Source organism: Quercus robur, chromosome 11 (assembly GCF_932294415.1).
Source record: "Quercus robur chromosome 11, dhQueRobu3.1, whole genome shotgun sequence".
NCBI lineage: Eukaryota > Viridiplantae > Streptophyta > Magnoliopsida > Fagales > Fagaceae > Quercus > Quercus robur.
This window is the reverse complement of record NC_065544.1, coordinates 23,376,416-23,403,407: the sequence shown is the minus strand read 5'-3', so window position 1 is coordinate 23,403,407 and position 26,992 is coordinate 23,376,416. Positions and strand designations below refer to the sequence as shown.

Sequence of the window (26,992 nt, the reverse complement as noted above, 5' to 3'; positions counted from 1 at the left end):
CTCTCAGACTCACTCTCTGTTTTGTTCTCTCCGAACTCTCAATCGAGAGGCTGACTCAAATGCAAAGCAATCCCAACTCTCAACTAGTCGTTAGTTATTTTTAGGATTTGGGTTTTTTGAATTATAAAACCTTCATTCTCAGACTCAGAGAAAGACTTACTATTACAATTTCTTGAATTACTTACCATTCTCCTATCCAACAGGAAACCCTTCTCCCTCTCTCTCTGTTTTTTGTTTTGCTTTCTTTATTGTGTTTCTATCTCTGAAACTCACAGAGAAGAGAATCGTTTGATTTTACAATGATGGAGACTTGTTCCGACTCTCATTCATCTCCTAAGAGATTACTTTTTGATGTTGGGTCATTCGATTTGGATGTACTGCTTAAAGATTTCATGCCAGAGAGGGGAAAAGATGCAATGGACTTGCCCAGTCAAAGGGTTTTGATGAAACTCATTCTATTTCACTGCCTCGCCAACACATCAGATCAAACTCCTTTGCCACTGCCACTGCCACTGGTCACAGAAAACGATGACACTCCTTTGGAAGAGAAGAAGCTCCAATATCATTTCGGACTCACCTGGGGTGCCCACCACAAAAGATCGAATCCTGGTTCTTCTAAACCTCATTCCAATTCCCAATTTCCAAATTTGAACATCAAAAGGAAGAGGTTTTCTCAATCCACTACCACTGCAGGTCCGGAATTGAAAGCTTCTCTACTACAAGAAGATCCAGAACCAGACACCCAAGATAGTCCCACGGCTCAAAATCATTCCACCAAAGAAAACCCATCATTTGGGAAGCTCTTCTGCCACACCCATTGCCATTCCTAACTACGTTGCAACAGTGCTATCTAAAGAAAAGTCTCCCATACCCAAACCCAAGAGGCAGAGGATCAACCTCACACCCACATCCAGAGTCATTCAGCAAGCGGGTCCTGACTCACCACCTGTCTTGTCCATCCAATTCAAACACAAAATCGATGAACTCAAAGGTCAGGATTTGAAGCTTGTTATCCAGAAGCAGTTGTCCCTAACTGACATGGACTCTTCCTCTGCTCGGCTTTCCATTCCAAAGGGTCAGATGAGGGCTGACTTTCTCGCGCAGGAGGACCAAGAGCAAAGAGAACCAAATAGCACCAGTTGCAAAGGAATGCAAGTCCCCTTGATCGAGCCCAGCCTTGCAGATTCAACCATCATATTGAAGAAGTGGAAGTTGGATAGCGGCATCTCCTACATCTTTGGCTCTGGGTGGCAAACAGTGGCGAAGAAGAATTGACTCAAGGCAGCCGACATCATACAGCCTTGGTCCTTTCAGAGTCAACCAAAGACCCTGCTTGGCCCTTGTTAAGCTTTAGATTTCTTAGTTACAATTTTTTTTCATCTCATTTTTCCACTTATCATGTACTTGACTTGGTACAGTTTATTTTTTGGTATTCTGCCTTCAAACTTTTTGTTTGAATATGGCATTTTAATCCTCAAGTTACAAAATTTGAGGTATGATATTTACCCAAGTACTTTTGTAATTCCCTTTTAGATATAGTGTTATGCTAATATAAGAGTCAAGTATGTTCTTCTTCTGTTCATTAGTTGTGCTTATTGAGTTGGAAGATGGGATGTGATCAGATTGTATCAATAGTAATTCAAGCTTTTTCTTGTATTCCCCAATCCCATTTCCACCGGCAAGCATCTGCAAGTTACACAATATAATTTTGGCCACTTCAAGTGGATACAATTTGATGCAAGCGTGAACCATTAACAATTTGTTTATTTATCAGGTCCAAACAATATATATACAAAACCTTCACTTGCATTATACTAGGATGTTTTGAAATGTTAGTGGAAGCTCTCGTGTAAACTAAGTTAAGAAAGGAAGAGAAAATAGGTAATACTTTTTGCAGACTTAGCCTTTTCTACTATATGGAAGTTGTTTTTGCCTTTAATCCAAACAAAGTTAGAAGCCTGGAAACTATTGTACCACAAAATGTCTTTATGGGTTATGGTTACAAGATTTTAGACAACTTCCAACAGATAACTGATATTTCTTTGTGTAAGGTTGAATTTTATCAACCATCTTATTGGCTTTATTCCGTGCCAAATTTGCTTGTATTTTAGCAATTAGTAACCCTGCATTTAGTTGGGAATCATGTAAGGATAGTGTGTGAGAGAGTGTGAAAAGAAGCAGGGACTCGCGACTGGATCTTGCGGGTGGCTCGCGGCTTACAAGCCGCCAGAAATTGCACACGTGCCAAGCATGCCAGAAACTGAAGAGCCACGCTAGCTATTGCACTAGAGGACAAAAGTCACAAGCTGGCCAGGCCATTAGCTCGCGGCTTGAACTTGCGACTCAACCCAGTCGTGAGGTCAAGTTGCCAGAACTCCCTGTTTGGGAAAAACTGACTTTTCACATTCCTTCTCACCTTACTATATATATACCCTTATACCAACAATATTCAGAGAGTTTCTAGAGAGAATTTTGAGAGAGAAATCCTAGAGAAAAACAAGATTGATTCATACACAATCTTCACATAGAGACTCTTCAACTTCCTCTACTCTCTTCCTCTCCATTGTCAAATCCTTAAGAGGTACATTATCAAAACTTTTTCTCACCATACCCATATCTGTGAGGAGGCCATTTGGTGTTTAGGAAGCAGTTAAGAAGGGACCAATTTCATATTGTTAGATGCTATGGTCAAGTAGCGGAATCCGGTAAGCTAAAGAAGAAATAGGTTCGACGTAACCTCGTTGGAGTAGGAGCTTGGAGAGCTTAGGTACATTGGGTAGATTAGGCTTGGAGGTCTTCTGCTGTTCATGTATCCTAACTACATTCTTTAGTAGATTGTTTACCGCTTGGAAGGCGGCGGAGAGGTTTTACGCCGAGGGCTTCGGTTTCCTCTTCGATAACACATCGAGTGTTGTCCTTGTGTTTGCATCTCTCTTCCCTTAATATTTTCCATTTAATTTCTACTGTGGATGTGATTTTATTTGGTTTAGATTGTTTATCAATTTTGTATTAAGCTTATGTTTATTTTCCACACATTAATTGTTTGATATTAAGCTTGAATTGGTAATTTGTAAATTGAAGGTCTAAACGTTCAAGGTGTTTTATACACTTATTGAACTTTCACTTTGGTTGCCTAGCAATGAGACTGTAGTTTACATCTACTTTTATTCAATTCGTTCTCTAGTTAGCTGGTACAGTTGCATCAGTCAAATGATGCGCCTATTGACAAGAGAAAGATGCCTAGACAAACTGCACCATAGTTCCGATTACCAACCTAGTTAGCACTTTTCTAATACCAGATTTTCTCAAGACAACTATTTCTCTTGGTAAATTATACCTTATAACTATTTTTAACTACTTTTGCGTTTAATAATGTCAATTAATTAAATCATAGTTGATGTCATTTTTTCATCTTATGCAAGTGAAAGTACTAAGCTATAATTTACCAAGATGAATAGTAGCATCAACACCACTATTACTATTAGAGGCCAAAGAAATACTACTTTGTTTCAAATCAACCCCGGGTTTCATTTGTTTCAAAGGAATCATCATTCAGTTTTAAGAAGTCAAACCAAGTAGTAGTTGATGCTACTGCTCTTTCCAACAAGATGACTCCTATCAATAAGTCCAGGACAATTGTTCTTAATACCATTACAATCATTGAAAAAAAAAGTTTTCGTTGAGAATGTTTGCAATTGAAAACATTTTTTGACAAAAATCATTTTATGCCGAAACAAACGGACAATAAATAGTTCTATATCAAAGACTTTATGATTTTATTTACTTGTCCTTACTTTTAATTTTTTTTTAATATAGATGCAATAAGATTTGTATTTTTGGCATTTGCTCCGTGATGATTGCCTTTTATTATAAGATCAAGACATCAATTAGTTTTTAGTTTAGGTGGAATTTATATCCAAGTCCCCTTATTTGACACCAAGAGTTTTTACTTTTTATTTTAATTTATTTTTATAAGAACGAGATATTTTACTTGTTAAACTAATTGGTATTTACTCATTTCTAAATTTTTTATAGAGGTAATGCTAAGTAAATTTTAGGTGAATTTTTGAGATTTAGGAAAAGGAGACACAAGGAATCCTATTCCAGTTATATACAGAGATTATTCTACTAAAACTCATGGAGATATTTGTAATTTGCAATTCAAACTACAAAATTCTATGATTAAAATTTTAAATTCAAGATTAATTTGCTGATTTTGATCAGCCATGAAATCATATTAAAAATGGATTAAGTTGTAGAAAAAAAAATTTTCACAGACATCTTCTCTTTTCATACATTAAACATAAAAATAAAAGGGTTAATTATAATTATTCACCTAAACAATGAGATATTTGTAATGTTTACTTTGAACAACAAATCGATTCCTCACTTATTGTTCTTATTTGACATTATTTTAAAGGAAAAGATTATATTTTTCATTCCAAATATCAAATGTTACAGGTGGTTCTATCATTCCTCATTGATTCCACTATGAAACATTGAAACTAGGCTCATCTTCCATTGATCCAAACTATCTCTTGGCTTAAAGACTTAGGTAGTGTTTGGTGATCTGTGAGGATGGAAAAGAGAGGAGAAAAATAGGGGGATTTTGAGACTAGGGTGTTTTCTCCTTGGCTTGTCAAAATTCAGCTTTCCAAATCGGAGAGAAAATGGGGAGGAGAGGGGGTTTGTTAGAAATTACCCATCTATCCCACCCCCCTCCCCCCTAAAACTATGTGTGTTGATTCTTTTTTACTTTTCTTTTTCTCTTTTTTATTCTAACAATAATTTTTTTTTCCTTAAGTTATAAAATATATTTTTTAAATAAAATAAGAGAGCATGAGAGTAATTTATACCAACTATATTTTCTACCCCCCTCAAAAAAAAAAAAAAAAACTCTATTTTCTATCTTCACTCTCCTTTTTTTTTTTTTTTTTTTTTTTTTTTTTTTTTTTTTATCTCTCTACTTTTCCACTCCCAACCAAACATGAATGAGGAAAATCTTTTTTATCGCTCCACAATTTTCTATATCCCTACTTTTCCATCCCCCAACTAAATGAAGCCCTAGGTAGGGGTGTCCATGGGTCGGGCCGGGTCGGTTTTGGGCCCAAACCGAACTCGACCCGACTGAATCGGTTTCCTGAATTTGGGATCCGTATTCGACCGAATATCAGGTCGGATCCGACATATCGGGTAATCGGGTTGTTCGGGTCGGAGTCAGCGGTTTCACGGGTCTGGGCCTCAGATTGGGCCGGACTTTTTGACAGAGTTAAAATTACAGAAAATACATTTTTTAGGGCCTTTTTACTTAATTTATTTTTAAATAGAGCTTTCAGCTTAACAAAACTAAACCTATTGAGCCATCAATCAGGACAAATCAAAAGGCCCAAATAAAGCATTATTCTTTTTATCACCTGTGATCAACACAACACACCTATAAAAGTCTCTTATTTTTTAGTCACTTATGATCTGGAACAAGAACCCAATACATAATCTTTCCCACATTAAGAACAAAAAATAAACACAAAAAATAAAATATAATCTGTTAAACAATACAATAAACAGCTTAACAAAACTAGACCTATTGGGCCATCAATCAGGACAAATCAAAAGGCCCAAATAAAGCTTATTCTTTTTATCACCTGTGATCAACACAACACACCAAAAAGTCCCTTATTTTTTAGTTACTTGTGATCTGGAACAAGAGGCACCTATCAATCCCAATACATAATCTTTCCCACATTAAGAACAAAAAATAAACACACAAAATAATATATAATCTGCTAAACAACACAATAAACTCCTAGGCAGTAAACTGCTCAACACCCATATATCCTGCAAACCACAAGGTCCACAACAAATAATATTTCCAATTTTCCAGCAATAAAATAAATCACAACAAATAATCCTATAATGCAATATTCCAACAGATATATAAACTTAGTAACATAAAGGCAGTCACTGCAAGTTTTTTGGGCAGTAACCCATAAGGCAGAAAGCTTGCTAGTTATACAAAGTTCCAAGCTATATAATTAATTACAACAATCAAATACCATAGGTATTTTCAAAAAATAGCTTTTCCAAAGCATTGAATGACTACTCTATAGTTTATAAGTCTATAACTAATAGAAAAGAAAACCTATGAACTAAGATTTCTTTTCTATAAGTATTGACAGTTGAGTATTGTTACAAGTTAGAAAAGCAATATGTCCAAAAAGCTTTATGTCCAAAAAGCTTCCAAAATATTTCCAAAATGCTGCCTTCTTTACAAAATAAATTACCATCCTCCTACAATAGACAAAAAAATATTCAACAAATAATACATTAGTACCAAGTACAAGACCAACTAGTAAGGAAAACAAGTATATAATAGTAAGGGGCTATAAAGGCAGAATCATACCAAGTCACTGATTAATCATCAATGCTAATCAAGGGTCGTTTGCCTGAAGTGGAACCCTTGCTTGAGCTTGTATTTGCTGGTTGTTGATTTAAAACTAGAAAATAATAGGAAATAAACACAATAGATTAAATTTTGCTTGAATACATGAGACGTTCAATAAAATTAATACACTAAGTTTCAGAATTTAAGCATATTACCTAAGTCAAGTAACTCCTCCTCCAATGCCTCAACATCATCCCTTGATTGGCGATGAGAAATTGGAACTGTGGCTTGAAGCCAATTTTGTGAACATACAAGGTTTTGAACCATGAGAGGAGATAATGCACTTCGAAATGGATCAACAATTCGACCTCCAGTGCTAAATGCTGACTCAGATGCAACAGTGGAAACTGGCACAGCCAGCACATCCTTAACTACTTTAGACAACACTTGGTACCTATTACAATTGTCCCTCCACCACTCCAATATCTCAAAATTTGCATCCTTTCTACCATCACAGTTTTCAGCCAAATACCTCTCAAGCTCATTACTACAACCTACAGATTGCTCAACTTGCAAAAAACGCTCATATCGCGAGTGAACCATAACATATGGATCACTAGCATCAGTTTCCAATTCTGTCCTCTCACTCCCACTTTGATCTTGCACATTTGGTGAATGAATACAATTGTAAAAATTATACAACTTAAACAAAAGGTCTTTCACCTTATCAACCATCACTTCAGCAACTGCATTCCCATAAATTTCAGAAAATGAAAACTTCAAAAACCTCAATTTTTTTCGTGGATCAAAGACCACAGCCACATAGAAAAGAGGATTAATTTTCTCCCCTTCCCCCCAATACTTCTCAAAATTAGTTTGCATGTTTGTGGCTGTGCTTTTCAAGAGAGTGTTTTGGGATTTAACTAAATTGGAAATACTCTCCTGAATAACAAAGATCTCATCATAGAAGGCATTTGAAGTAACATACAATGAACCAGAAAATTTCTTTGTTGCATTATAAAACAGCCTTAAGAAAGTCACAAACACCCTACAATTTTGGAAATCAATCATACATGGAGACCCCAAACCACCACTATCTTCCTTGGTCCTAAAGTACGACGAATAACCATCATCTTCAAAATCCATTCGGAGAAACACTTTCTCAAATTTTTCAGCAGTTTCTAACATGATATAGGTCGTGTTCCACCTAGTAGGTACATCTAGACTGAGAAGACTCTTGGACTCCATACCTAACCTCTCCATAAAACTCTTAAAAGTTTGACTTCTATTGGGTGAGGACTTCACATACCTCACAGCTTCACGCACCTTAGCAACAGATGCATCTATCTCTTTTAAACCCTCCCCCACAATGAGATTTAGGATATGGGCACAACACCTCATGTGCATGTACTCATTTCCTAAAACTGCCCCATTCCAATCTTTAGTCACCCATTGCAGAAATTTAATTGTTGTTAAATTTGAGCTAGCATTATCTACTGTCAAGGTAAATATCCCATCAATACCCCACTCACGCAACGACATCTCAATCTTTCTACCTATAGTCTCCCCCTTGTGGTCTTCAACTTGACAAAAATTTAGAATTCTCTTATGCAATTTCCAAGCATCATCAATAAAGTGACAAGTCAGACACATATAATTTAAATTTTGAATAGAAGTCCATGTGTCCGTAGTGAGACACACCCTACAACCCTTCAAGGATTTCCTTAGCTTCTCTCTCTCACTATTATAAATGCCAATCACATCCCTAGCCACAGTTTGACGAGATGGGATATCCTTTAATCTAAGCTTAGGTTGCAAGGTTCTAACAAATTTCTTAAACCCATACCCCTCGACATACCTAAAAGGCAACTCATCAATTATAACCATTTCAGCCAATGCCTTTCTACAAGCCTCAACAGAAAAGGATGTTGACACAAGGTGCAATCCGTCTTCTCCATCCTTTTTGGGTACAAAAGCTAATGTTTTCTGCCCTTTAACTACATCTTCTCTATTAGGGTTCTTGGGACATATTGGCACATGAGCTAACAAATTACTGGTACCACAACTCTTACTATCAGCATTATAAGATTTTTGACAATAATTACAGATAGCCTTAGTCTTACTAGTATCACCCTCACCTATCTTTACTTTTTCAAAGTGACCCCAAACAACAGACTTTTTCCTACCACTACAACTACCACTAACAGGAGCTGTCATACTCACTTGGCATGGTGGAACTGGGGGCAACTCAGAAGCAGCAGCTGCTTCAGCTTGGGAAGCAGCTTGGGTAGCAGCAGAATCCTCAACTTGGGTGGGAATATCATCTTCTGTAGCAGCTGGTGTTTGGACAAAGGGTTCATTAGTGTTGGTTTCCATGACCTAAAAAAACAAAAATACATATTAGCAAACTAGAGTAACAAGTATAATTAATAGCTTTAATAATAATAATAAATAATAAGCACACACACCAAAAAGGAAAACCAGTATCCTAGAAGCAAACATTTTAATAAACATAATCAAAAGAGATTATTAGAAAGAAAGATCACAGATAACTCAATGAAGTAAATTAATTAGGGACATGCAAGATCATAGATCTCTTCTTAGCAGTGACAAATTGCATGATCATACTAATCACATCATAACAATCTTCTCATACAAAGCAAGGTAAATGTTCTAAAACTTGTGTTAAATGTGTTAAAAACAAAACAAAGCAAACTAAAACTTCTATAAGATGCTATAACCAAAATTTTAAATCAACTTTGTTCACATCATAACAATCTTCTCATATAATCAACTTCTAGGTGTTAAATGAGTTAAAAACAAAGCAAGGTAGACTAAAACTTCCATAAGATGCTATGACCAAAATGTGAAATAAACCTTGTCTAATTTGGGCAATACAGAACATACAAAGCTACAAACTAATAGAAAAACAAAAACAAAAGCATCTGCAAGCCACATTAATGCAACTCTCATGAACTAAATCAGTAGTTTCCCTTTCAACATTCTACTAATCACATCATAACAATCTTCTCATACAAAGCAAGGTAAATGTTCTAAAACTTTAAAAACAACTCTAATGAGTTACATTCAATAGTTTCCCTTTCAACATTCTATTTATCATTTAAATTACTCTGCCCCTTTTGTAAAAAGAAATATCAAACAAATGAACAATCACCAGTCAGTCAGTCACTACATTTTTTTTTTTTTTTTTAACTAAATACAAAGGAATGCAAAAACCATACCTTGAAGAAAACCGTGGGTGTATGGGTTTTAAACTTGAGGGCAGATAATGATACTTGGAATCAGCTTTCAATCCTGTATAAAATTAAAACAGGATCAAAATTGATTAAAGAAAAGAACACAGAACAAAAGTTAAATAGTTAGGGTTTCTAAGTTTTTTTTAGTTAGGGTTTCATAGTATGAATCTTTGGGTTGATTTGATTTGAACATTTGATTTCCATCACAAATGAAACCAACGAGATTAACATAAAAGAAAGATGAGAAACAAAGAAAAATTACCTTACTGACTTAGTGAAGAGTACACGGGATGAGGAAACCGTGGGTGTATGGCAAGCTCATACTTGAGGGCAGATAATGATACTTGGGAGTTAGCTTTCAATCCTGTATAAAATTAAAACAGGATCAAAATTGATTAAAGAAAAGAACACAGAACAAAAGTTAAGTAGTTAGGGTTTCTAAGTTTTTTTTAGTTAGGGTTTCATAGTATGAATCTTTGGGTTTATTTGATTTGAACATTTGACTTCCATCACAAATGAAACCAACGAGATTAACATAAAAGAAAGATGAGAAACAAAGAAAAATTACCTTATTGACTCAGTGAAGAGTACACGAGATGACTCCGGCGGTAGCTATGGAAAGAGGAGTGGCAGCGGCGGTGGCGCTAGGCGTTGGAGGCGGAGAGGGGACTGGGTAACGGCATTGGAGGCGGCTAGGGTTTGTTCTTTAGAATCTGGATTTGGATTTTGGAGAAACAGTAGTTTGGAACTTTGGATTTGGGGAAACGGTTTAGACTTTATAGAGTGTGAGATTGTGAGAGTTTGAGAGAGTTTGAGAGAGCAAGTAAAGACCCGAGAGTCTGAGACTGAAGAAATGAAGACTGAAGAGATGAGGAAGAGTGAAAAGGGAAGGAGGAGGCGTGAAAGGGAAGCCATGTCCATTAGGGGTGTCTGTCTCTGAAGCGAAAACTGAAGAGAAGAGTGGAGGCTGAAGAGACTCTTGAGACTAGTTGAGAGATATCAGATCTTCCCATTTAATTCTCACCGTTAGATTTCCTTTTCATCTTAGATTATAGCCGTTGGTTTAAAATATATTATTATGCCACTGAACCGGTCATATCATGGTCTGTCTTACTCTCATCAAGACCATTCATTTTAAATTTTATTTTGTGATGAACGGCTGATGTTTATGTTGGGAAGGTGTGAGCTTTGAGTCTCGGGCTGGGCAAGGCATGGGCTGTCTTGTTCTGGAGACTGAAGACTGAATCACTGAAATGAAATGTCAAATCTACTTTTTTTTTTTTATTATAAATATTCGGTCGGTTCGGGTTTTCCGGGTGAAATATTTTGAAACCTGGATCCGAACCGACCTATTCGGGTTGTTTTCTTCCCAATCCGTGACCGACCGTAGCTGGATTCGGAGCCGCCCGTGGACCTTCGGTTCGGGCGGTTTCGGGCGGGCGGGTTGGTTGATGCGGGTCTTTGGACACCCCTAGCCCTAGGCATATTTGCTATTTGATGAGCAACGACATTCCCCTCCGGCTTGATATGCACATGCTCATTAGTGTTTTTGCATCTAATAATAGGTTTCAAAAGTGGCATCATCTTATGTCTCTACTTGTAATCTAGGGATGGAACTAGGTGGGAGCCCAACCCCCTAGTCTTAAGAGAGAGAAAAAAAAATTATACCCACACACACACACACACACACACATATATATGTATATATATATATATATATATATATGAGAGAGAGAGAGAGAGAGAGAGAGAGAGAGAGAGAGAGAGAGAGAGAGAGTGGTATATTTTTTACAATTTTATATTTGGGCCCCCTCTTTTAAAAATTTTGGGCCCCTTCCCTTACAATTTTACATTGATTTTATTGTCATAGCATTTACATCAATTATGAAATAACATAAAACCCCAAATTTGTCCAATCAACTCCAAAATACACACATATTAGTCTATGTATATCATTGTGCAAAAATACATTTGTGCTACAGTGACTGTGTAAATTTACACAATTATTGTAGCACAAATGTATTCTTTTTACAGATTTACACAATTACTATAGCATACAGATTTTTTGTACAATGATATATACACTGATATGAGCGTATTTTGGGTCAATTGGGAAAATTTACACAATTACCTGTTGTTATGCAAATGAATGTTTTAGAAATTATTTAGTAAATAGTATTCTAATGAAATGTGGTGCAAAATAAATAATTTGATGTGAGGTATTTTGAAAAGTGAGTATATAAAAAAAAAGTAGGTTATTATGCTAAAATAAACAGAGTTTTTTGCATAAGCTGATACAGATGCTCTAATGTAGTAAGAAACAATGGTGTATTGTGTCTTTGTCTTTGTCAGTAGATGATTACATTATAATGTATTATGAAATAATGATTTTGTGTATTTATCTTTATTAATAGTTTGTTAATACTAAATAGATGCTTATTTGAAATTTCATGATTTTTTTTACTTATACTCTGGCCCCCTCCTAACTAGAAATCCTGAGTCCATCCTTGCACAATGTATCTCCCCCTAAGTCACTCTCTGTGAAGCCTAGCTCTAAAGTGATGGCATTAAAAATCTCAAATGTTCAGCTTATTCTCAACCCAAAATTGCATGAACCCACCTGCAGTCTCTCTCCAATTGAGCTTATGCCTTCATTTTGATGTTTTTCGGCATTCAATCAATTGGTAAGCACTTCAGCTTCTCACCAAAAATGTCACCTGTGTATGTGGTCAGTGTTGTTGTTGTTACTATTATTTTTCTTCGATATTTTCCTCTTGTTGTAGTTGTTATTATTATTATTATTATTATTATTATTATTATTTCTCAATCTATCTTCCACTTTCAATTTGCCTCTCCCTTCAGTGCAAATTTCAGGTTACATTCTTGACTTTTTTATTTTATTTTATTTTTTATATTTTTTTTGGATAATCAAGAATTTCATTGAAAACAAGCTGAAAACCAGCTGTGCATTAGAGCTTTAGTATTGGTGGTGCTAAAAGCTAAATTGCTATTTTTAGCACCACCAACTACAAAAATGGGAGCACATTGATGGAGCTAAATGTATATATTTTAGCTTCTCAGCTACAGTTCACAACCATCTTTGGCTGTGCACTGTAGTAAAAAAAAAAAAAAAAAAAAATTATGCATTCACACTGATGAAGAATATTTAAATAATTTCTTTTCCTTTTTCTATTTTATTACTGTTGCAGCTCTCAATCTCTCTTCTCTCTCAGGTTTCTCTCTTCTCTTCCTCAAATTCTTCTTTCTTTTCCTTTCCTCCAAATTCTAACCTACCAATTAGATTGCAAAATTCTAAATCAAATGTGCAATTTTCAATTCCAACATAAACTCATAAACCCACTGTTGTTGCAGGCTTCTTCTTCTTCTACCACAAGCTTCTTCCTTTATTGCTGTGGCTTCTTCTTCTCTCATTTTGTGTGTAATATATCTCTTTCTTCTTGTCAACTATCTTTTAGTTTTAGGTGAAGAAGAAGAGCTGAAGAAGAGACAAGATGGTGAGTGGAGGAAAAGAAAATATATTTGATGGGACTGGGAAAGAAATGTGGGTGCCTGAGAAAAAAGTGAAGAAAAAATAAAAAAATAAAAACAAAAGGAAGTTAGTGGGATACATGTCCATCATGTAAAGAAAATTACTAATAAAAAATACAACTGTGTTAAATCACAACAAATTATTACAAAGTTTTGGGTTAAAAAAATATTATTGTCACTACAAAAAAACTGTACTATTATGGTGGGCCAAAACTGCCGCTGAAGGTCCATTTGACCTTTAGTGGCGGGTGCTATTGCGGTGGTTCTACTTGCCACTGTTGCGGTGTTGCTATAGATCTATTGCGGCGGTAACAAAAAGTGCTGCAATAGATCAGCCATTTAGCGGCGCTTTTGGTCTATTGCGGTGGGCTGAAAACCATCGCCATATGAGGTTACCATTCAGGTCAAGTGACCTTTTAGCAGCGGGCAATAAGTGCTGCTATAAGGCTTATTAAACAGCAGACTCTATGCATCTTTTAGCAGTGGTTATGCTCGCTGCTATATGTGTGAGGCTTTAGTAGCAAGCTATAAACACTGCTATAGGTCTTCAATTATTTTATAATTTTAATCTTTCAGTGGCGGTTTTTGCCTGTTGCTATAGGTTAATTTTTTTTTTCCTCTTGGGTTCTAAAACCACATTTCTATTACAAATAACCTGTAATAATTTTAGCTCCACTAAGACAATACCACAAATGTAACTAGATAACACCACAAATGTCTCCAAACTAACATTATATTAACAAAGAAATATATTGTCAAATATATAACATTGTCTATAACCATCATCAAAGTTCCAAGCTAATACCACAATCAATAGTTTCAAAGTATTTAAACAAATCCTTCAACATTTCCAAAAAATGCGGTTGTTCAAATGTAGTTCTCTGTACACAAAAAACCATAAAAAAATTATAGCAACTTTTCAGTGTTGTAGCACCATCTTTTGTAATTGTCACATCTCCAACGAGCATCTAAAACCATCAACCAAAAAGAAAATCAAAATTATACCCTTTGGCAGAACTACATAGTCCAAATAAAAGCTTAGTAATTAAAAGGGAAAAGAAACATAAAGCTTGAACATGTTGGCTCAACAGCAAAAAAAAAAATTATAACAGCAATGACAAGCTATATGCCTAATAGATGTTTCTATATACATAATAGTAAAAAAAACCAAATTTCAGTTCTAAGAAATAAGCATCAATGACAAGCTATATGCCTAATAGATGTTTCTATATACATATGCACAACTAAATCTTGCAACTAAATCTTGCAAACAAACTTAAGTTTCTATAAACAAACTTAAGCTAGATTATAGCATACTGACACCCACATAAGAGCTACTACACATTTCAATTATGCAAAAAAAAAAAAAAAAAAAAAAGGCAAATAGAGGAGAAAAAGTTATGGTCCTCACTTGGATTCTGACAAATGCAAGACATCTCTACAGCACATGCATGACTTTATTATAAAATGATAACATTTCCCACATACTAGATGCCCACTCCAACCTGAAGTTTTGATAATAAGTTAGTAATTGCAATCTTTTTGAAAGCTAAATCTTAGCAATTCTTTAAGAAAAAACACACAAACATTGACATATAATTTTAAGGAGAAGAAACTAACCAGAGAGAGGTTTTGAAACTCTAATCATTAAGGAAAAAATATAATGAGTGATAACAAAAGTATTAACTACACTCATCATCACTAGACTCATCATCATTGGAGTCATCATCACTGGACTCATCATCATTAGACTCATAAACATCATCATTAAGCTCTTCATCATCGATAAAGTCTTGTTCAAGCAATTCATTCTCAATGATCAACGGTGTATCATAAATGGTTCCTTCTTCATTAACTTGAGCCCAAGCATGGCTGTCATTTGCATCATCACATGTATCATGAATAGTTATATTATAAGGGACATTCTCAAGATAGGTACCCACTTCATCATCATCATCATCATTATCATATGAAGCATTAAAACCAATATCAAACACCTCCCTAGGTTTTGTTTTGACCACCATCGCCCGATTTTTATGTCTCACACCTTCCACATAAAACACTTGTAAAGCTTGAGATGCTAATACTTAAGGCTCGTCAATTAATCGATCACCCATGTGTATCAATCGTGAAACATTGACAAGGGGAAATCCAAACTCATCTTTTTTGCATCCTCTCCCACTAATAACGTCAACCCATTGACATTTGAATAGTACATATCAATACTCGTTAGAGTAGTTCAACTCAATAATATCGATTAGTACACCATAATAAGTAGCACCACCTTCAGTAACAACACAAACTCCACTGTTTTGAGTTTTCCTAGTTGCCTCAGAATCTTAGGTGTAAAACTTCAAACCATTTATAACATAATGCTTGAACTGTTTTGCTTCATTATCTGGATATCGAGCAAGCTATATGACTTTATCAGAGAGTTTCTTTTTCTCAAATGCATCCATTGACATCACCTATTATAGACAATGACGTTTATTATAAGTATGCTATCTAAAATGTTACAACCAAGTTTTATATATAGATAATAAAGTTTTATATATATGCTTTACTTATATAGTTCCTTAACCAGCTGCAGAATTTCTCCATGTGCTGCTTTTGAAAAACATCATCAGTTACATGAAAAGGGAAATCAACCTTGATCTCCGCTATGTGTACCCTATGTAGACAAACGTGTTAGTGTTAAGTTAGAATATTGTATTTGAATGTCATGAAAGGATATGCAATGACATATTACTTACTTGTGAAATGGGGTGATTTCTTCACAATTGAATAGCACATAACAATGTGCTTGGATCCATGAATTTGAATCTAATGTAATGCTCACCATCGCACCCATGGATTCCTCGACATTCCTTACAGGCCAATTGAATGCAGTTTCAACAAATTTAAAATAGCGTGAGTAGAATGCTAAACATTCCTCTGCTATATACCCTTTTGCAATTGAGCCTTCTAGATAAGTTTTATTATGCACGTAAGACTTAAGTCTTGACAAGTACCTATTGGAAAACCCAAGATCAACAATAGGAAATTGATAAGTTAAACAAAACTAAATAGACCAAGTTACCATATGTGTTATCTCTCTATGGGATACATCCAACGATAATGAATTGGGCCACTAACTTTGGCTTCGCTAGTTAAATGCACGACTAGATGTACCATCACTGTAAAGAAAGAGGGAGGGAATATCCTTTCCAATTCACACAATGTCAATGCAATTCTCTTCTCAAGAGTCCCAAGTTCCTCCATATTTAGTACTTTGGAACATATCTCCCTAAAGAAATAAGATAAGTCAATTAAATGCCTACTCATTTCAGGGGGCAAAGATTCGTGTATTGCTATCGGAAAAAGTTGTTGCATTAAGATGTGATTATCATGGCTCTTTATCCCACTAATCTTACGTTCTTTGAGTTTAATGCAACGTGAGATGTTTGAAGAGTATCCATATGGCATTTTTACATCCTTCAAAACTTGCAGAAAACCATTCTTTTCACTAGCATTCATATGGTAGCAGGCATGTGGCATACGTGTTTGATCATTCCCAACTTTTTCCAAGTGAAGTTCACTTTTTATACCCATATCCTTTAAGTCTTGACGTGCCTTCAAGTTATCCTTTGTCTTGCCATCTAAGTTCAACAATGTGCTGATTATATTATCGACTACATTCTTTTCAATATGCATCACGTCAAGATTGTGACGCAACACATGGTGCTCCCAATAAGGTAAGGTGAAAAATATACTTCTCTTCTTCCACACAGTTAAGGCTTCCTTCCTCTTTTTCTTTTATTGGGCAAATTAATTGTTTTCTTCCCGTTAGGACATATGTGGATCATGTTAAGAACATATGTCATTTAGAATTGGTTAATCTTTTGACAAAACACACTTTACTTGTAATTGGGTAGATCTAGAATGTGTTTAATACTTTAAGGAATAAGAGTTCAAGTCCAAGTATTGAAGTCATGCAAATCTGTTCAAGAATCAAGAGAAGAAGTGCTGTGTTTTAAAGCTCGATAGATAGCTCGACAGATGTACCTATCGAGATTTAAAATGTGAAGATCTACAGATAAGCTCGATAGCTGTATCTATCGAGAATTACGAAAATCAGTTTTTCAGAATTTTTTTTCACGCATATCTAAGCTGTGTTTAGGTTTTCTTCTCTCACAACTCTAGACATATAGAAGGATTATTTTAAGGGCCGTCATAAGGTGCTTGCACTTGTTGTTGCAAGCATATTGTGACTGGAGACAATTTGCCCTAGTTCATCTTTCTCTTGAAGAAGCTGATGCATTTGTATGCTGTAGAATTTTGTAACCAAGGAGCTTCTTGATTTTTATCGTATGGATGAACTAAAGAACTTTACAGCCAAAATCCTTCTCAAGTTGGTGTGTTAGTCACGTACTTGGATTCATGCATTGATTGGTTAGTCACGTACTGGGAGCCGTGCATTGAAAAGGAGAGATTGTCACTAGATTACCAGTCCAATTGTGTATTGAGGTAAGGGTTCGACTGTAGGTTGGTATAAGGTATTAAGATTCCTTTACTTGTAACCGCTTGTTTTAATAATAGAGAATTTTCGGGAGTGGTGACCTTAAATTCACTCGATGGAGTTTTGCTTCAGTGGTTTTCCCTATTCGTAAACAAATCAATCGTGTCAAATTTAATTTCCGTTATATTTAGTTTATTTGGTGATTTTTTTTGGTGCAACCACGCTTATTGCATGTAATTTAATCTAATTAATTAACTTGGCTAATTAATTAATTAATTTACCAAATGGGTCAATACATTCTTGGCCTATCACTTTCCAAACACATGATCGGCTACAGCATCTGTTTGTAACATGATTTCCCCTCCAGATACTGTAATAGGAGCTGATCTCGTATCAACATGCCCATTAAATGAATTTTTCTGCTTACGGAATTTATGATCACTATCCAAGAATCGCCTATGTCCAATGTAACTAAATTTCCTTCCATATTTTAACCAACGAGACTGACTATCATAGTTACAAGGGGGACATGCAAGAGCACCTTTGGTCCTCTAACCCGAGATATCACTATATGCAGGAAAATCATTTATGGTCCATAATAATGCAGCATGCATTTGGAATGATTTTTTGGAAGACACATCAAATGTTTCTATTCCAACATCCCATAACTCATTCAGTTCTTCTACTAGGGGTTGTAAGTACACGTCTATATTGTTCCCGGGCGAGGTTGGATCAGAAATCAATAATGATAGCATGAAAGAAGACTTTTTCATGCACATCCATGGAGGGAGATTGTATGGGATAAAAATGACAGGCCATGTACTATGAGTACTACTCATATTTCCATACGGGTTGAATCCATCGGCTGCTAATCCAAGCCTCACATTACGAGGCTCGGATGAGAACTCTATATACTTAGAGTCAAATGATTTCTAAGCTTTAGAATCAGCAAGATGCCTCAGTAACTTGTCATTCACATGACCATTGGTATGCCACTTCATATGATTGGCTGTTTCTGGAGACATAAATAGTCGTTGCAATCTTGGCTTTAAGGGGAGCCACCGTAAGATCTTTGCAGCTTTCTTCTTTCTTTTCTTGGAGGAAGCATTAGTACTTTGTTGACCTTTAGACTCATTACTTTCCTATCTTGAACGGTTACAGTTTGGACAAGCTTTAAGTTTGGCATTCTCCTTCCAATATAAAATACAATCTTTAGGATAAGCATGAGTCTTCTCATAGCTCAAGCCCAAATCCTTAATAATCTTCTTAGCCTCATAACAATCTTTTGGCAACTTAGCATTTGAAGGAAGAAAATCAAGCAAAAATTGCAGCAACATAGTAAATGATTTATTGGTCTAACCATTAAGACACTTCATGTGGTACAAATGCACAATGGTTGACAATTTGCTAAAATGCTTACAACCTTCATAACAAAGTTGATTAGCATCTTCAAGTAATTTCATAAACCAAAGTGCATCTTGATTAGGACCTTCTATGGGTTGTTGCACAATAGGGACTTCTTTCATTGGCCTAGATGCCATATCTTGTATGGGGAACATGTCATGCAACATGTCACGAAGATCGGTATACTCTATCAAGTTTTCTTGGACATGACTATTAGGAATTTTAGAAGAAGTTTTTGCAGATGATGATTCCCCATTAAAAACCTAAGGGAGCATGTACGACATCTATAGGCCACGAATTTGTATGCACACATTTTCTACACTGACATGAAATCGTTCCGTCCTGTTGTGCATGGTTAGATGCAAAATTCAGAAACTGTTGGACTCCATCTAGATATTCTCGTGACCTTCTATTCATAATTTTCATCCAACTCCTATCCATTGCTATAAAGTGGTTTACAAGAAATACCTATAATGTGATTTCATGAAAGCACAAAGCAAGAGTTAACACACATTTCATTTACACAATTTCACTTTAATTTAAGAAACAAATCATCTTTAATCATTCACTTTTAGCTATGTTCCTAAGAAAACAATGAATTTAAACGCATAGAGAAGTTATCAATACATTTAGTAACTATAACATCATTATTAGCAATAGCCTAAAATGAATTAATCAAATAAAAACAACTCAACAAGAATCATCTAATATTATACAAAACAGTCAACACTCCCAATATTAGCTAAAACCACCTTATTACTTCATGCAAGCCATCTGCTTGCCCCAATTCAACAACATATCACAACCACAGAGAGAGAGAGGGAGAGAGAGAGAGAGTACCTTAATTCTTCACCAACTTCACTTACTTTGCCAACAATTAGTTATATCTATATTTTATAATCTGCACATATATAGTCATTATCAACAGAACTCTATCATGAACTCCACATTGATTAATAAGTAGTTTTGATGATCATAGTGAAGAAGGAACACAACTTTTTAAATAGAATACAAGATTATGTTCCTACTTTAACTCACCTCAATATATATATTTCAATACACATTCCACATTCCAACTTTCAAAAATTCAACACAGGTTGTAAAAACCTTACTCAAGTCCATGATATTCCTATAAAAAGTGAACTACCCATAAATTAAGGATTTTCCTTTGCATTGTTGGATCCTAGCTTCACCATTTGGTTCTCTTGAAGTTTCTTTTTTGTTCCAAATACGAACTCTTTCACGATGTTTTCTGCTGATAGTATCGGCTTCTTAATCTGCCATTGCAAATTTGTGTCATCACAAACTCCAGAAGAATACCAATCTTTATCATAGTATGAGTATGAGTTAACCATGCTACAATTAAATAGATAAATTAATTTCTTGTCAACAATAAAAGAGAAAAAAGAGAAGAAGGGGGGGGGGGGGGGGCAATTCTGCTTTTCTTTTTTTGGGTTTAAGTACTATGCTTCTTTTTGATATGTAAATAGTTTCTTTACAAAAAAAATTCATATGCAAACAAGAAGCGGGTGGAGCTCAGTAGGAATTCTCTTTCCCATATCCTAAGTAATTCTCTTTCCCATATCAAAATACACACTGATGAAGTATATTCACAGGAGTGACATTTTCTAAAAATGATCAATCAATTATCAAACAAAAATTGATCCAATTAACAATCAAATTTGAAATTTTGAATAACATAAGAATAGAGAGATTAAAACCTTGAACCCAAGCCTGCTCAGTAGATGATAAAGAGCTTCCAAAATTGAATCCTTCAATCCGATCGCTGATTTCACATCCACATTTAATCTGAAACTTGTAAAAACAAAAGTAAAAAAAATAATAATAACAATTCTCAATCATCCAAGTAACAATTAATTTTGAAAAAGAAAGGAATATTGATAATAAATCTAGAACCCAAACCAGATTGGAATATTGAAAATGGGGCTAGACTGTGGTCTCTTGAAGATATATTTTTCAAAATAAATGATATATTAGTTTCTTGAATGATCTAGTAAGTCTGTTCCCTTTGGGCTTGGTGCTTTAGCACCTGATTCATTTGGTGTTACAAAATGGGCAGCAAGGTTAGGCAAGTGGTGGTATAGAACTGGAACTAAGACAGGATGATGACTTATGAGAACAATATTGTACTATGATGTAAATGAGAGAAAAAAGGGTTGATACAAATATAATCTAAGCTACTAAAATCTTAGAAGAGTCAGATACAACATTGAAGTTCTAAGAATCCCTTGATTCTTTTCTTTTCTAATGATTTTGTAAGTACTATATTTGTGTCTATGTGAGATATGTCCTAGCCTTTCCATGTAATTTAATGCAACTATAATTGCCATTGACATCTAGCTCAATTAGCACCTCATTTCCTTGCAAGTATTAGGTGGAAGGTGAGGCTGTAGGTTCAAGACTCACTATGTGCGTGTAACTTACCAATAAAGAAATAAATTAAATACAATTATAATTTTCTAGAGAAGCTTATAATAACAAGGTCAATGCAGGTAAAAAGATTTCAGATCTTTCAGGGTTGACATATGAAGCTAAATCAATGAAAGATAATGCATGGTGAGAACATATCTTGTAATCAAGACATGCAAGATATGCTTATTAGGTATTGGAAATATGTACCATGCGTTATACATAGCGCAAAAATTCTACAGCATCTATATGTCAACATAAATAGGATTTGTTATAGGCCCTTTTGGATATACACCATTATAAGTTTCTTTTAAAAAACTTTCTCCCCTCTCCCCGTGTGTGTGTGTGTGTTAAAAATACTTAGTATTTTCCCAAAAAAAAAAAATTATGATTTGTTATTATTATATTCATTTTATTATACAAGAACTAATTTAGCGGGGATTCTAGCATTTTACCCTTAATTTTTTAAAAAAATTGGCAATGTGCCCTTGTTTGCAAACTATATAGGGGCGTGCCCCTGTTTCGATACTCGATTACCCTAAAATCGAGTTCAATTAAATACTCGATTCGTAGAAAATCGAGTTATGCCCGATCAAATTTAAAAAAAAAAAAAAAAATTTTGCATGGAACTCGACTTTCAGGAAATCGAGTTCTATGCAAAAAAAATTTCATAAGTGTAATTCCCCATATTCAGGGATCCCTATAGTGGCGTTTTTAATCCCTATAGTGACGTTTTAAAGCCTTATAGCGGCGTTTTCCTGCAAAAAAATTTATTAGTGTAATCCCCAGTTCAAGGAGCCCTATAGTGGCGTTTTTAAGCCCTACAGTGACGTTTTAAATCCCTATAGCGGCGTTTTCCTGCAAAATTTTTTATAAGTCCCCATTCTAGGTTCAAGGAGCCCTATAGTGGCGTTTTTAAGCCCTATAGTGATGTTTTAAAGCCCTATAGCGGCGTTTTGGAACTCGACTTCCCTAAAATCGAGTTCCATGCATTTTTTTTTTTGGTTGTTGTTGTTGTAGTTTTATTGGGCATAACTCGATTTTCTACGAATCGAGTATTTCATTGAAACTCGATTTTAAGGTAATCGAGTATTGAAACAGGGGTATATCCCTATATAGTTTCGAAATAAGGGCATATTGCTAAATTTTTTAAAAATTAAGGGCAAAAGGCTAGAATCTCCCTAATTTAGCACATAAATGAATGACATTAACTCATTGCTTTAGTGTGCCTTATGCTTTGGAATAGGCTTTACTTTGGAGCACTTATGTGTTCCTTTAAATTTTTGTATCTTATTCATTTATAAGAATATAGCCCAAATTAGTAATATTTAAAAATGTTGAAAAAGTTTACCTGCTTGGTTTAAAATTTTCAATTTCCTTGATTTCTTTTCCCAATAATTTGCACAACTTGAAATCATTAAATTTAGGCAGGTTGGTCATTGTATTTTTGTGGGGATTTCGTCAACTAAAAATTGAGGGCATTGAAGACTACTTGCTATTTATAAGCCACTCATTGCTTTAGTTTGCCTTATGTTTTGAAATTTGTGGTCTGTGAGTAGTTATACTTGATATTTAATGCCTATAATCATTCTTATGGAGTCATACTAAAACAGTGACCCTTGCTGTTCCAAATTTGCCTCTTACAGACACCTTGAAAGTGCACGTATCTATGTATAGTTGGTACGTAAAGATGGAATGATAATCAGAATAGACTATTGTATTTGTACATTTTTAGACCCCTTAAAACACAAGATGTTTAACCTAGTTATTTAGCCAAGTGATTACTTAGGTAAATTATTCAAATCTAGGTTAACACAAGTAAATCATATCAAGTAAACAATGTGGAAAATAAAGAACACAACGATATGATAACCCAGGAAAACCAAACGGATAAAAAACCTAGGGAGGATTTAACCTAGCTATCCTCTAGGTAAAACAGATCCACTATGAAAGAATTGAAGTTTTACAATAGCAACTTAGACCACTATCATCCTATTGCTACCTCGAGTAGAAAACTTACTACCACGACCATGTGACAACTCTGAGTCCACGGACTACTTCTTTCTTGGATTCACAGCAACCACAAGTACTCCCACTTGTGTTTTTCTTTAAGCTCTTTATGCAGCAACTGAAGCGATCACCAAGCTCTCGACATCAATCTTGATCTTGATAGCCCTAAGTATGTATGAAGACAAACACCTCTAGATCTCACAAGAGATTCACACACAGCATATCAATAACCTCTAAAATGTGGCTAGGGTTTTTCCTTTTATACTTAAGGCAAAACATAAAACCCTATACCTTATATGGGCTTAGGCTGAGTTGGAAAATTCTACAGAAAAAACATTCTGCACGAGCTTCGATCGATCGAGTCTAATTTTTGATCGATCGAGCCTTGCAGAAATTGAACAGTAATTTTCTACAATTACTCGATTCCAACTTTACACATACATCACTTTGAGCAGCCTAAATCTAGACTCTAAGTTTTGATTATGGTTTGCCAACATTACATATTGAAGTTCTAATACATTTAGATCCTAAATTTTTAGAACCTAACAAACTCCCCCTTTGGCAACCGGTGACAAAACACATAAAAACAAAAAATGCTCAAAGTTACAAAACAGCCCATTACAATAAAATACCCAAAAACAATTCAACCTAACCACTATCTATTAGTTGCCAGTGTTGACAGCAACACGACTGAATCAACCTGTATATTCCTGTAACACTCAATAAACACATAAACACACGTGTGGAAAATACAAGTAAAAAGAAAATAAATTCTTGATTTCACAAAACAGAAAATAAAAGACATATATTATGAATAACCTCATAATATAAATCAATAGCCAATGTAGTACATGTGAAACAAGAAACATAAATAAAAACATAATGTCTCCCCCTAACATATACATCCATAAAAATAAATACATCAAGGTAAACACATCATAAGCCAAAATAAATAAATAAATACAAGATGAAGCACCTAGATACCATCTAAAGCTCCAAAGCTCCAAAAAACCAAAAACTTGCCCTACCCCTATCCATATGTACTCCCCCTTTTTGTGACGAATTGTCAAAGGGCAATCAAGACTCATCATCAAAAGGAGGTGGTGGAGGTGACCTCCGAATGCTCGCCAAATCCACACGCAAGGCCTAAAGCTCCATGAGTACATCCACCAAAAGTTGACCATGAGCCGCCTAAATGGTCATGACAGTATCCAATATACTTCAAATGCTAGAATCACCCGAAGCAGAAGGTGGAGGATCAACTACAGCAGTGGGATCGACATACTTAGCTGTGGGATCACCTAAAGAAGGAGGAGGAGGAGGTGTAGCACCAGAGGAAGACTTTACTCTAGGGCATTTAGAGGTAGCTTTCATCTGAGCTACTCTTTGCTTAAGGAAGGTGGCACCTATGGGAGCTATAATATGTACAGGCTCAGAAGTGGGAAACTCTTCTAATCCTAGATGTAACAAAATTTGATGTATAAAAACAGGGAAGAAAATACCATGTGCTGTAGAACTACTCCTATGAACCTCAACCAAGGATCAAATAAAAAGAGTAGGAAAACTCATAAGAGCATCAGTCATAAGGGCATACAAAAATGCACATCTCTCAATAGGAATGGTGTGTAGGTGAGAGATGGGCCAGATGGAATGACAAGAAATCTGGAAAAAATAATAATGAATCTCGGTAAGCTCATGGGAGGTAATCCGAGGATCAGTACCCCACTGAATGGAAGAACGGGTGAGATATGACATAATGTCATCAAGAGAAGGGGTTTCATCATAAGGGTGGATTGGCTGTCATACCAAAGGAACCCCAAAAGCAGAGGCCACTACTGAAGGAGTAATGGTATACTCTTCACCCCTTATCCAACTCATCACATAGTGATTGTTGGAGTCATCAGAGTGGACAGAGAGGTTCGAATAGAACTCTCTAATCAAGGCAGTCGGAGAAGGATAAGAAATATCTAACAAAGGAAGCCCACCCCGACGCTCAAAGTTCCTCCTAATCTCCGGATCTAACTCATCTAACATAACTTTCCTCTCAGCTCACACAGACCTAAATATGTTCAACTTCTCATAGGCCTTTTGGTTTTTCTCAAACCAAAACCGCTCACTATCAAAGGTAGGGGCAGAGGTGGAGGTGGTTTCTTATTGGCCCTAGTCTTCCTAACCATAATGCTAAGGGAAGGAAAGAAAGACCAAAACAAAAACCAAAAGACAGAAACAAAGAAACCAAGGGCAGACTGCATCAGAAAGAGTTAGAGCACAAAAATATAGAAAAGAACAATCTATATGATGCATGAACAGAATGAACAAATGATGCATGCTCTAATGCATTGAGAACAATTCAATTATACTTCATAAACCAAGAATTTGACTTAAACATAGAGTTTAGAACAAAAACCCCAAATTTTGAAAAACTCACTTTCAAAAATGTAACCGAATTGAGTAATTAAGCATTACACTAGATAGAAATCATCATATAATGACATAATCAAACAATTTCACAAGTCAATTTTACTAAATTAAGCCCAATTGAACAAAATCCCCAAATTCATGTAGTTACAAGCCCTAGAATTTCAAATTGTTCCCAAATCACCAAATTAATCAAATTAAAGCATGAGACACATGTTTACAACATCTTAGAACAAAAACCCAATGATCAATTTGGAAAGAAACCAACTCAAAAATAAAAAACCCCAAATTCCTATAGGTCCGAAAATTTCTCTAAAAATGCATGAAAAATGCATGAAATATGTGAATAAAATGAAAAAGAAAGGGTAGAAAGGTCTTACCGGCACAAGAAGACAAAAACCTTGAGAAAAATTTGGAAGAAAACGACAAAAATTCACTTGAACTGGATTGGTCGAAGAGAGAGAGCAAAAAGCTTTTTGAAAAGTTTGAATAAAGTGAAGAATACGTGAGAAAAGCTTGTTTTAGAAATTTCTCTGAACGATTTTTGATCTGTTGAAAATTAGATTTGATCGATTGAAAAACACATTCGATTGATCCAACATCAATCAAGCTACAATCAAGCCAGGTAGATTGTAACCAAGGTTTTTATCGCATTTTCGATCTATCGAGAGACAGATTCGATCGATCGAAAATCTAGGAAAAACAATTTTTTGAAAAACAGAGCATTTTAATGTAGAAACTCCTCAAAGCACAATGATTTATGAATAGAATGCATGAGTATGAGATGAAAAGTTTTTCAAAAACCCTTAAATTCAACCTAGATCTTCCAAAAACAAGATTTTCAATCAATTTGTCCTCAAAACTCAAACATTAAACACATTTTGCATTAAAATCAAGGAACTTTTAATCTTGGATGGCCATAACAAGATCACAGACAATATAATGTACTAAGTTTAGCAAAGAATAATTTGTGTAGTGTGTGCAACTAGAATAGCTTGAGATACATGTGAGGTGATAAGTAAATACTAATCAATCACAATTTCT

General features: G+C 35.1%; 1 protein-coding gene across 1 annotated transcript; it reads right to left on the bottom strand.

The window, feature by feature from the left end:
- Window positions 1-6,577: 6,577 nt before the first annotated feature.
- On the bottom strand, window positions 6,578-15,212 carry LOC126704858 (zinc finger BED domain-containing protein RICESLEEPER 1-like). Its single transcript, XM_050403851.1, has 5 exons — window positions 14,876-15,212; window positions 9,911-10,003; window positions 9,625-9,697; window positions 8,864-8,870; window positions 6,578-8,761 (listed from the first exon to the last, which is right to left on the bottom strand). Exons 1-5 carry the CDS (start codon window positions 15,210-15,212, stop codon window positions 6,578-6,580), a joined length of 2,694 nt encoding a protein of 897 aa, XP_050259808.1.
- Window positions 15,213-26,992: the final 11,780 nt, after the last annotated feature.